At 32.7% G+C, this 12,877-nt stretch overlaps 1 protein-coding gene across 1 annotated transcript; it reads right to left on the bottom strand.

Annotated features, from left to right (window-relative positions):
- Nucleotides 1-11,571: 11,571 nt before the first annotated feature.
- On the bottom strand, nt 11,572-12,585 carry LOC122307902. The gene has a single exon (XM_043121367.1). It carries the CDS (start codon nt 12,583-12,585, stop codon nt 11,572-11,574), a length of 1,014 nt encoding a protein of 337 aa, XP_042977301.1.
- Between the last annotated feature and the right edge of the window lie 292 nt (nt 12,586-12,877).

The following is a 12,877-nucleotide window of genomic DNA, read 5'->3' as shown; positions in this document are numbered from 1 at the left end:
TTTTTTACTTTTTTCTATGACATGAAATTAAAATTAGTAGCTTATATAAAAAAGCTCTACTTCTTTTCAAATCCCCAAAACTAGGTTTGTTTCGTTTGTGTTTCTGAATGATAACAACTGCAGGATGATAGAAGCAGTTGACGTGTTGAAGTTGTGATGACGATATGGCGTTTACTGGCAAAATGAACAAATTTTTTATATGGAAATTAAGAACTAATATTGTCTTTGCCTTAATTATTATTTGAAAATTTATATTTACAAGCCAATGTGTGAGAAACACTCTCCACACTACTGGCATGATAGGGTTTGATAGAGTATTTCATCTCATCTCATTTCATCCCATCTTTACAACTTTTCTAAATTTTAACACAAAATATAATAGAGAATTCAATTTTTTTAAATTTTAAAATAATAATAATATTAAAAAATAATATTTTATTTAATTTTCATATAAAATCATTTCATTTTATCTCTAAATCCACACTAGCCATAAACTTCTTTTGTTAATTAAATCACGCCATCTTGACAATATGGACCATGGAAGATGTATCCTTTATGAAAATATATTGATGATATGGTGTTACCTGATGTTGACTCCAAATATTTTAGAGAATTTTCGACTACTGCTACTTTAAGGTTTTTATGTCAAATACTGCTTACGTGACATAGTTTTAAAAGATATATTTTAAAATTTAAATTTTATAAATTAAATCTTATAATTTAAGTAATATTGATAGTGTGTTATACATTATGACTTAAAAATAGAATAATTTTTTCATTTTTAAATGACCTGTTGAGCGGACAAAATTGAAACCTACAATGATGATATAAAAATATTTATTTGTAAATTTGTTTATTGACTTACATATCAAATATTAATGTTTTTTTTATATTTTTATAAAATAAAACTGCTAGAGACAAAAATGAATCTAAAAAAGGAATCCCAAAAAGGAATCAATATATTGATGTGGCACACTATAAGTGTATCACGTGTCCTTTATTTGTTTTCCTCACTCTTTATCTTTCTCACCGTGCATTTCCCTTCTTCCCATTTCCCTTTCTCTTTCTCTCCATTTTTTCCTTATCGTCGGCTCAGGTTTTGACTACCATAGACGGCTAATGGACGACCACCACAATCGACCATGCAAGCCGTCGGCTTAGAATATGGCCGGTGTGGGAAGAGGGCATAGGGGCAAACACGGGGGAGGGGAAGGGAAAAAAAAAGGAGAGACGGCGAGGTAGTCCTAATCCCCGACCACCATGGCCTGCATGGGGGGGGGGGGGGGGGCACAAGTAGAGGGCAAGGGGCGAGCACGAGGAAGGGGGAGAAAAAAAGAGAGAAAAAAAATATGGAGACATGTGGCATATTGGTATTGTGTTACATTAGTGTGTGAGATGTTATTTTATCATTACAATTTTTTTTAAACTTCCATACAAAATATAATAAACAATTCAAAATTTTTTAAATTATAAAATAATAATAATATTTTGTTTAACTTTCAACTTTTATTAATCGAATAATAGTACATATAATCACTATTTTCTATGTACTTAACTAATATAATTGACTATATCAATTTTTTTTAATAATCAACTAATCATATAAGTAAAGTGCTTAAAAGAATATGTAAAATTAACTCTACATAAAATTTTTGTTATCTAAAGACTAAAACCCTTTTTATCTTTGTATTCAAACATATCGAAAAGAGCCATAAAAGACAAAGATTTCGTACGCATAGTGTATGACAATTTAATCCCAGCAAATAACAATATATATATATACTAGTAGAATTAAAACGTCCAATGGACGTTTGCCCAGTGGAGGCAAACTATAAATGTAAAACTTTTCCATGAAAGCAAATAATAGTATAAAAGAAAAATATAGCAATTGTATTAAAACAACTGTATGTCTGAGAAATTGAAACATAACAAGTTGTCTTCTACAACAATAATAGATTGTGGCACCCAAAGACATGGACCATGATCGAAAGCCTGATGTACAACCTTCACTGCTAAATCAACACAAAATGATAAAAATATATATATATATATATATGAGTCCTTTGATGTTTTTATTCTGATCCATCATTTTGTGTCATCCTGTACAGCATCAATAGAGACGACATTGAAATTCTTGAACTGCTTTTGGTTGAGTCAATCGAGGTCTACAAAAAGTTCAATCTTCCACTGTTTCTGTGAAACTTGTGCCACAAGATTTTCTATATATGACAAATGTTCCTGCAAAGGGAATTTTTAATTATAATTGCATAATTAATAAAAATTTAAATAACTTATATGCTGAAAATTTATGTCTTCTAAATTAACACAAATTTTTGAATGCAATGTTTTTAATTAAATTACTATGCATGTTATAAATAAAAATAAAATTGACATAATAGACAAGTATATAAAAATCAATTTTAACGATTTTTGTTATAATTTACTTTTAAAAGTTTTTTTAATATAAACCTCAATGTATTTATAGATAATGTATTAAATATGTTAAAAATTTTGAGATTGTTATAAACTATCTTGAATTGTATGACCACATTTATCTAGTCGTCAAGTGCATAGTGCTAGCATAGTGCCAGCATAGTACTACATAGTAACTGGCATAGTAAATGGCCGACATAGCACAGTGTGCATAGTGCCAGCATAGTACTGCATAGTAACTGGCATAGTAAATGGCCGACATCGCACAGTGCATAGTGCTAGTATAGTACTGCATAGTAACTGGCATAGTGAATGGCCGACATAGCCAGTGTGCATAGTGCTAGCATAGTACTGCATAGTAACTGTCATAGTTCCCTTTGTAAACCTATATATATCGTTGAATTCTTTAAGAAATTCATAAGTTTCATAACTTCTCTGAGTTCTATCTCTCTCTCTCTCTCTCTCTCTCTCTCTCTCTCTCTCCTTTCGATAGTTTTATAACACGTTATCAGCACGAAAGTTCTGACGATCTTGAAGCTAATAGTCCTCTACTTCAAGTAAGTTTTTCAATATATTTTTATATTCTTGATTTATATATGTAAAAAATGTCAAATCTTACAAAATTAAAATTCGTTGCTCTTGACATTTCTGGAAAAAATTATTTATCTTGGATCCTTGATGCTGAGATCCATCTGGATGCGATGAACCTGGGAGATACAATTAAAGAAGGAAATCAAGGGTCCCTGCAGGACCGTGCTAAGGCAATGATTTTCCTTCGGCACCATATTCATGAAAAATTAAAAACTGAGTATCTAACGGTGAAAGATTCACTTATTTTGTGGAATGATTTAAGGGAGAGATATGAACACCAGAAAACTGTAATCCTCCCAAAAGCTCGTCATGATTGGATGCACCTGAGGTTGCAAGACTTCAAGAGTGTTAGTGAGTATAACTCTGCACTCTTTAAAATTAGCTCTCTATTGAAATTATGTGGTGAAAAAGTCACTGATGATGACTTGTTAGAGAAGACATATACTACTTTTTATGCCTCGAATGTGCTCCTGCAGCAGCAGTATCGAGAGCGAAAGTTCAAAAAATATTCTGAACTTATATCTTGTCTTCTATTAGCTAAGAAAAATAATGAGCTTTTGTTAAGAAATCACCAGTCACGTCCTACTGGTTCTATATCATTTCCTGAAGTAAATGGTACTAGATTTACATCATTCCCAGAAGCGAATGGTGCATCTTTTCAAAGAAAACAAGGGCGTGGACGTGGTAGGAAAAACTATGGAAGTGGAGGTCCTAGAAGTGACCACACTAAAAGGGACAATAATAGATATACACCGTACCACCAGAAGTGGTTCAACTCAGAGAAGGACAAAGGTCCCCAAAATAAATTTTTAAAGAAAGATGAAGATGGATGCCATAGATGTGGTATGACTGAACATTGGGCTCGTATCTGTCGTACAGATAAGCACTTGGTTGACTTATATCAATCTTCTATAAAAGAAAAAACAAAGAAATTTGAAACAAATTTTACTGAACCATCATATGCTTTAGATTCTATAGATGGAGAAGATATTACAAGTCTTGATGTTTCTGATTTCTTTGAGGATTCTAGTGGTAGAGTTGATCATGAAAGTGTTCCTTTTTAATTAATGTATTTCCTTTATCTTATTATAAAATATTTTTATATTCTACAATGTTTTGTAGTAACGAAAGTTTTATTTATTTATACTTGTTATAAATTATTGATGATATGATTTATCTGAGAATGAAAATGGGATGGGATCGCCCTAAATCAATAATTTTATTGAGTATCTCATATGAGTGATACTTGTACCAAAAGCTCATTATGATTTATGCACCTGAAGTTGCATAATTGAAATTGTGGAAAGAATATATATTTGAATGAACGTCTCGAATGTGCTCCTGAAGTAGCAATATCGAGTATGCTCCTGAAGTAACAATATAAAATGTAAACGTTCACAATATATTATAAATTTGTATCAGGTCTTTCAGTGACTGAACAAAATAATGAGCTTTTAATAAGAATCATTATTCACGTCTTACTAGATCTACATCATTCCCTGAAGTGAATAATAATGAATTTATATCATTCTATTCCCTGAAGTGAAAAGAATAATGCGTTTCATTCAAAGAAACTAAGAGATTGGACGTGATAATGAATATCTTTTCGGGCCAGAAGCTCGTATTGGAAAAGCTGTAAGCTTTCTCTTTGAGATGATATTATACAAATTATTGAATCAAATATTATGATGCATCAAGAGGTGATATGATTCAAAATATTTATATATTTTCATGGTTATCTTGATCATCCAAAATCAATTACGATAAGTCGAATGATTTTCATATGGACGTCCATAAAAGAACCAGAAGATTCTTTTACTATAAAGTCTTACTACCAGAAGTGGAAAGAAAAATTTGCTTGAAGCAAATAAGATGAAATTATTCAACGTTATCTTGATTATCATATGTGAACCAGAAGTTCAGATGATAATTAAATTGTGGATGCAATAAGATAAAAATGTCTCATATTCTAGCTGCTAAAATCCCAGCGAGGATTGAAGTCCCTGTAGGACAATTAAGAAATTCAGCAGTCTAAAAACATGTATAAAGGCATGTGAGACTTATCGATACAAAAGATAGAGTATCTCAAAAGAGAAATGCACAAATAATTTGGTGCTCCTGAAGAGACCATACCCACAAAACAAGCAATAAAGTCCATCCAAATTCTTTGTATAAAATTCTCCTATATAAACTCTTGAAGAGTGCCTCCTGAAGAGGTTTTTCATGAAAATGTCTTCCCTTGAAGAGGGACAGGTACCTGAAAATAACGAGATCTCGATACATTTCATGAATAATGGAGAAATTATGGATAGAAATAAAATCGTTGTCGACAACGTATTTCCATATGAGATGGCAATTGACATTACCAGAAGTAATGGAAAAAGTGAATCAAGAACCGTCGAAAAATACGACGTAAAATATTGGCCAAATTTGAAAGAAACAATTCCTGCAGAATTGATTCACTAGTAAAATATGATGCATCGGGACTTATAGTCCAAACACCTAAAGAGGTGATACTTGTTGAATGTCAGTGGGTATTTATAGAAAGGAAATAAAAATGTGATATATAAATCACGAGTCAGTTTCTCAATTCCTGCAGAATTGATATGCAGAATTGATATCACTAAGTAAAATGTGATAAATATTGACTTGAAGTCCAAATACCTAAAGAGATGATTTTTGTTAAATATCAGTGGATATTTATATACATGATATAAAAAGCCTGAAGCTTTTAATATGAAAATGTGATATAGAAATCACAAGTTAGTTTCTCGAAGAAACAATATTGATATGATTTTAAAATGGTTGAAATCATATTGAGATTTTTAGCTTGAAAGTTACCGAGAGTTTGGATATGCATGATTAACTGCATATTTATATGGATCATTGGATCATGATATATATATGAAAATCCCTGAAGGATAGAAAATGTCTGAAGCTTCTAATATGAATACATCTGGAAATATGTATTCTATCAAGTTTCAAAGATCCTTATATGATCTAAAGCAATCCAAACGCAAATGAAAACAAGCTATTATTGCAGTTTATATATATGATTTAAATGTTATTGAAACTCCAGAAGAGCTCATAAAAATTGCACATATTTGAAATATAAATCTGAAACCCTTGCGGCTTCAAGGGGAAGATGGATGATGTTATTAGTCATGAAATACCATCTTTTAATACAATTAATATTTCAGATTCATATTATGGGTTTGATATGAAGTGTGCATTATTAAAGAAGAAATGAAAGGGAGCACACAGAACATCTACTAAAAGATAGAAACACAAATATGAATATTTGTGAAATATTATTTTATTATCTTGAAGCAAGAATTTCAGAAATTTAAGGCACTTTGCCTCATTCTTCAAATGCTCTTGTTCTTCAAGAATCTGCATCGCATCCCTATCTAAAGCGGTGGGCAATCGAAAAGAAGATTTAAGCAAGGATTTTAAATTCCTATTCTCTTGCTTTATTGATTCTATCTTCATGTTGGACTCCAGAAGAAGTCGCTGAAGTATAGCAATATTCTCGTGGAGATTGTCAACTCCACAAGTTCTGGATTGCAGTCGCTGAGAAAATGCGACAATGGATGATGAGTATCGGGTACCGAGACTCACAAGCTCATAGATAGCTTCATTATCTGACCTATGAGTCAGATTATTACATTGCATGATAGCACCTGTGGTAGAAGCAGGAACAGCTGATGAACGAGGTGCAGAGTACCTCATATATTGGCCATGAGAAGATCGCTGAGCCATTGCAGAGTAAAAATGTAGAAAGAGATTGCAGAGTAAAAATGAAGTATGATTACAGAAAAGTGAAGAAGATAAGATGCGAATGAAGATGAGCTGAATATCTCTTTTATAGAGAAAATTATGATACAACATCTCTCGTGAAGCAAGAGAAAAGAGACGAAATATAGCTTCATAGCTCAGCGGCGCCTAACAGCTGAGGCGCCTGATAGCACACCTGACAGCTGCAGCACCTAATAGCACGCCTGACAGCTGCAACACCTGACAGCACGCCTGACACCTACAGAGGAGTTGAAAATCTGCGGTGCTTGTCTGATCTTAAAAGGCTGTCCACCGTTTTTATTAAAAATGAGGTTAGCGGTTTAATGTTGATGAATTCTCCACTAACTGTGTTATTTACAAGAACTCCAGTAGAGTACAACTCCAGAAGAGTAGTGATCAGCAGAAAGATCCAGTTGTGATTATTTTATCAACATGGATCAAGTCCACAGTTAGTTGGATGTACAAATGCGAGTTATCTTTCAGATACACACAAGAAGATCATTGCAATTCATGAGAAGAAAGTTGAAATTGATATCAAGAAGGTACGGTCAAGTAAAAATCTGGCAGATTTATTCATTAAAGTATTACCAACTGCAACATTTAAGAAGATTATGCAGAACATTGGAATGTGGAGGTTTGAAGACCTGTTATCATGCATTTTTCAGGGGAAGTAATGTCTTGAAGACTTGTGCTGATTGTACTCTTTTTCCTTCGCTAAGGTTTTATCCCACTGGGTTTTCCTTTGCAAGGTTTTAATGAGGCAATCCTAAAGCACTCGGCGATACACATGAATACTGTACTCTTTTTCCTTCGCCATTGGTTTTTTTCCCACAGGGTTTTTCCTTGGCAAGGTTTTAACGAGGCATATTCTTTAAATATGGTCATCCAAAGGGGAAGTGTTATAAACTATCTTGAATTGTATGACCACATTTATCTAGTCGTCAAGTGCATAGTGCTAGCATAGTGCCAGCATAGTACTACATAGTAACTGGCATAGTAAATGGCCGACATAGCACAGTGTGCATAGTGCCAGCATAGTACTGCATAGTAACTGGCATAGTAAATGGCCGACATCGCACAGTGCATAGTGCTAGTATAGTACTGCATAGTAACTGGCATAGTTCCCTTTGTAAACCTATATATATCGTTGAATTCTTTAAGAAATTCATAAGTTTCATAACTTCTCTGAGTTCTATCTCTCTCTCTCTCTCTCTCTCTCTCTCTCTCTCTCTCTCTCTCTCTCTCTCTCCCTTTCGATAGTTTTATAACAGAGATAGATTTTTTTACTCGCAACAATAAAGCAAATGGAAAATAAGAAGATGTACATCTCCAGTATGATTCGTAAGCTCAACTGCCGAACAACCGAATGCTTTTTCTACAACTTCACCAAACATAACAGCAGATAGTCTTCCTGTACTATTGTCGAGTTCAACATATGCTCGGCAGCTATAAATTTGTTGGAAATATCATTTTAAGTTAGAATCAATAAAAACTATACATTAAATCTAATACATAAATTATCAAACAAAAGATTTGAAAGATACATACCGTGGTTGGGAAATGCTTTCGTGTTTGCAATGGTAACAAAGGAATGTATCATTGTAATCATATCCAGTTCCTTTATTACAGCCAATACATGACATGTAAAAAAATATCTGGCGCAAATCAACCACAATTATCTTCGCTTTTATCCAAAATTTTATTTTCTGCATCACATTAGAGACAATTTTTTAGAAGAATTGATTGTATAAATATTTGAATCTGTTACTAAGAATAGGATTTTACCGCCATGGGTTGCAAACTTTTGATGAATTCAGCAACATCACAATTCTTGATTATTTCTCGAATGCCAACAGAAGATAGAGATGCAGATGGGTGTGTCAAGTTTTTTGCAATAATACTCTTGAGTAATAAATCATTAATCGCTGTCCTTAAAATTCATAAAAACAAATATAAAATAAGAAATAAAACTATGAAAATTTCAATATTCAAATTGTATGAAACAAATAATGACTTATTTGTAATGATTACCACTCTTGCAATGAAGTTGCCTCAAGAATAACAGGATTGATCATAAATTTACTTTTCGGACGTGATGATAGAGATAATCCTTCATTAGAAATAGACATCATAATTAATGCAAGCATATACAATGTAAAAGAAAATATAAGATTGTTAATTATTAAAAATACCATTATAAGAACCAACTCTTATTTTGGTTCCAAGTATAATTGGCTTTGTCTCAATCATTTCCGAGATTTTTTTGCATTCATCTTGCACGAATCGACCCCACATAGTTAAATATATGGGGTTTAAGCTACAAAATTGGAATAAAAAAAAAAGAATTAGCAAAATATGCAAGAAATAAAAATTGGAACATAATTCAAAAGGAGTGAACTATTCAAAAAATATTTTTACCCTTGATCGATAACATATATCTCTTGAATAGTTGTTGGTCCATGTGCTAAAATTATCTCTATATGACTTGATTTGGATTGCAACAGCTAAAATGTCTGACAAATAATATTTAAATTTTTAGTATATTGATAATTAAATATTCTAAAATAAAGAGTGAATTACCTATTTCTGCAATTGAATTCTTGTAAGCATCTAATTCATTGAATGGAATGAGTTGGTACTTTGGTGGCTCCAATTGTCCTTCATCCTTTGGAACTTCCTCAATTATCGTTTTAGCATTCAAGATCCATTGATATTCATATATTTCAATTCTATACTTCGGATCCAATGGCTTCACATATGCATTACTGATGTAATATGACTGGAAAATGTGCAAAGTATCTTGTCGCGAGTCAATATCCTGATCAAATATTGTAGCTTGCAGCTAATTTCCCTGTATAATATAAAAAATTGTAACAAATAATTTACAAAAAATAAATTGTAATAAATAATTGAGTATAATGATTTTCTTTGATTTTAAATTGTTTAGAGTTATGTGTAAAATTTTTGTTTTTAAATGTGTTACAAGAAGATAACTAAATTAATAGAACATCGTCGACATTTATATAAGGAAGCCAAAGATTTAAAAAGTCAAACATCAAAAAACCCAACAAATTAGCAGTAAAAAAATAAAAAATAAAAACAAAACTTAATAGATAGAATACAAAAATAACAAAATCATTTACCAGTTTTTAATCCACTAAAAAAATATAGGACAATAGATAGAAATAAATATTATACCTCTGGATCAATCAATGTTAGGCTTTGGTACTTCACTGGTGAGCGTTGGCCTGTTCGTTTGGGTGACTTTTCTGCCATAATCATCTTGATTTTCCAGTCTCTTGTACTTGGAGTGATATCTTTTATCGATGTATAAACTGTCCGCATCTTTAAAGTTGTTCACACACAAAAATATTAAATGTGTAAGTATAGTCAACGCAATATTAAATTAAAAAAATTGCAAAGAGAATTTAAGAGTATAATAAATTAAAAAATACAATACTAAATATACAGAAAAGAAAATTCTATTAACTGCACAATGTTGTTGAAGTAATTAAACTGAAATTATACAATCGAATCATTACCCATTTAACATTAATCTGAAGATGCTAATCTTAATAATTCCGTATAGACAATATTTTTTATGCAGTTCTTTTCTGATCGTTCAGTTGACACTGGCCGTATTAAAATCCTTACTGTAGATACAGTCTTTTCCCTTGATAAAGCCACATATAATTGACCATGTGAGAAAACAGGTTGAGGTAAATATATTCCAACAAAATCCAATATTTGTCCTTGTGACTTATTTATAGTCATTGCAAAACTTAATCTGATAAGGAACTGAGTTCGTTTGAATGGGAAGCCACTATTTTCATCAACATTTGGTAAGAATGAGATCCTTGGAATAAAGACCCTTTTTCCGCTGTGATGCCCAACTGCGATTTTTGCATCAATGACATTTCGATCAAAAGCCTGACAAATTAGACGTGTTCCGTTGCATAGTCCTTCTGAAGGATTAATGTTTCTAAACAGCATGATAGGACAGTTTATCTTCAGTAACAATTCATGAGGAGGAAGTCCATTTGGGGTTAGAGTATTTAAAAAATCTTCCATAATTGACTGTTCAGATGTATTTATTGCTTCATCAAAGCTATAATATCGCTTAAGCTCATCAGGAAATCTATGAATTAGTAATGCATTTATTTCATCAACATAACTGTTCTTTGGTGTTAATATAGCCCGATTCATCATAGCTGAAATATTTATTAAATATTCATGAATATCATGGAAAACAGCATCTATTAAATGATCCAAAGAAGTACAGTCATCTTCGTATGGAACAAGCATGCCATCAAGAATTTTTATAGTTTCATCAACTGTGATTGGTGGCATTTCGTTGCCCAATTCTAACACATATTCTGAAAAGACTGGATCCAATCTTGCTCGCATATTTTCAGTCAAATGAAACTTGATCAATGTAGGCCACAAGTAAGAAGAAACCAAACTGGCATCAACATGTTCTTGTCTTGTTCCTTTACGAACCACAGGTAAAACCTGGCGAAAATCTCCACCAAAAACGACAACTTTTCCACCGAATGTTAACTCTGAATCATTAATGTCTCGTAGCATTTTATCTAATGCTTGAATATGTTGTTTTCTTGACATAGGGGCCTCATCCCATATAATTAACCTTGCCACACGTAGTAACTTTGCGATGGCACTTTGTTTACTGACACAACATATGCTATGTTCATCAGTATCCAGTGGAATCTTAAAGTGCGAGTGTGCTGTTCAACCTCCAGGAAGGATAGATGCAGCAACACCAGATGAAGCAGTTGCAAGTGCGACTAATTTTCTTGATCTTACTGCGGCAAGAAGTGCCTTGTACAGGAATGTCTTCCCCGTCCCAGCAGGGCCATCGACAAAGAATGTAGCAGCTTCATTAGAAAAAACCTTTCCCAAAACTGAATGATAGACATGTCGTTGTTTACTATTAAGGGCTTCTGATGCAACAATATCTTCTTCTGGAATTTCAACAGCCAATTCATCATCGATTTCCCTAGATTCGAGTTGGTCTTCACCAAAACAAATGTTGTCATCAAGAAGATGGAACGAATTAATGTCTTTCCCCATTGATTCAAGTGTAAAAGAGATTGAGCGTAAAACTTGCATTCTTACATCCGACATAGAATCTTCAGTCGACCTAAAATCAACTGACATATCTTGCTCAAAACGTTCCCAAAGCTTTCTCGGATTGGTTGGATTACAATAAACCAAAATAATTGCAAATAGTCGTCTCAAACTGAATGACATTTGATATAGAGATGCTTCATGTAAACAATCTTGTAAGCTACTGTCTCTTTGTAGCAAACCATGCATAGTTGCTGCCTCATGAAATGTTGGAGCCACGACACCATCAACTGTCCTAAGATCTTCAAATGACAAAGGTCCTCTTACATGATTTAGCAATATCCGCAGATAATACCTCTCACCTTCAAATGGATTTGCTGTAACAATTTGACCTATAACAGTTTTTTTTTTCCGACAAGTCCACTCTTTGTATTGTTGGCTCCAAACATAAAATTCTGGAAATTCTTTGTATAACAATGTCCTGGCATTTTCATCTACTTGGTTTAATGCAAATAATTCTGTTAACATTGATTTTGCAGATCGATCAGAGTTGAGAACATTGATTAAGTCTTCATTTGCTCGAAAAGTTACTTGGTGTTTATCCTCAAGATGTAAATGTAAGCTATATACTGATGGGCACATTTCATTAACAATGAAGCCGTATATTCTCCACATAGCTTCAGGTGGAGCAATCCATCAGGCTGATTGGAATTGTTGGATTTCGTCAATTTGTTGATTGGTTTGTTTGGAAACCAAATTGAAAGCAACACGATCATGCCCTTTGTAAACGTACTTATAAAGATATTTGACTGCTTTTATCGTAGAACAAATCTCCACATTAATGTGACAGTCAAATGTTGCAAGCAAATATGGATTATATGGAACGACCCAACGGTTATCCAAATTATGGCCTCTCAGTTTGACAGTTATTCCATTGTCAAAACGCTTATATATTGGGAAGCAATCA

This window comes from Carya illinoinensis, chromosome 1 (genome assembly GCF_018687715.1).
Source record: "Carya illinoinensis cultivar Pawnee chromosome 1, C.illinoinensisPawnee_v1, whole genome shotgun sequence".
Classification (NCBI taxonomy): Eukaryota; Viridiplantae; Streptophyta; class Magnoliopsida; order Fagales; family Juglandaceae; genus Carya; species Carya illinoinensis.
The sequence above is the reverse complement of the archived record's forward strand: the minus strand, read 5'-3'. Positions and strand labels throughout refer to the sequence as shown.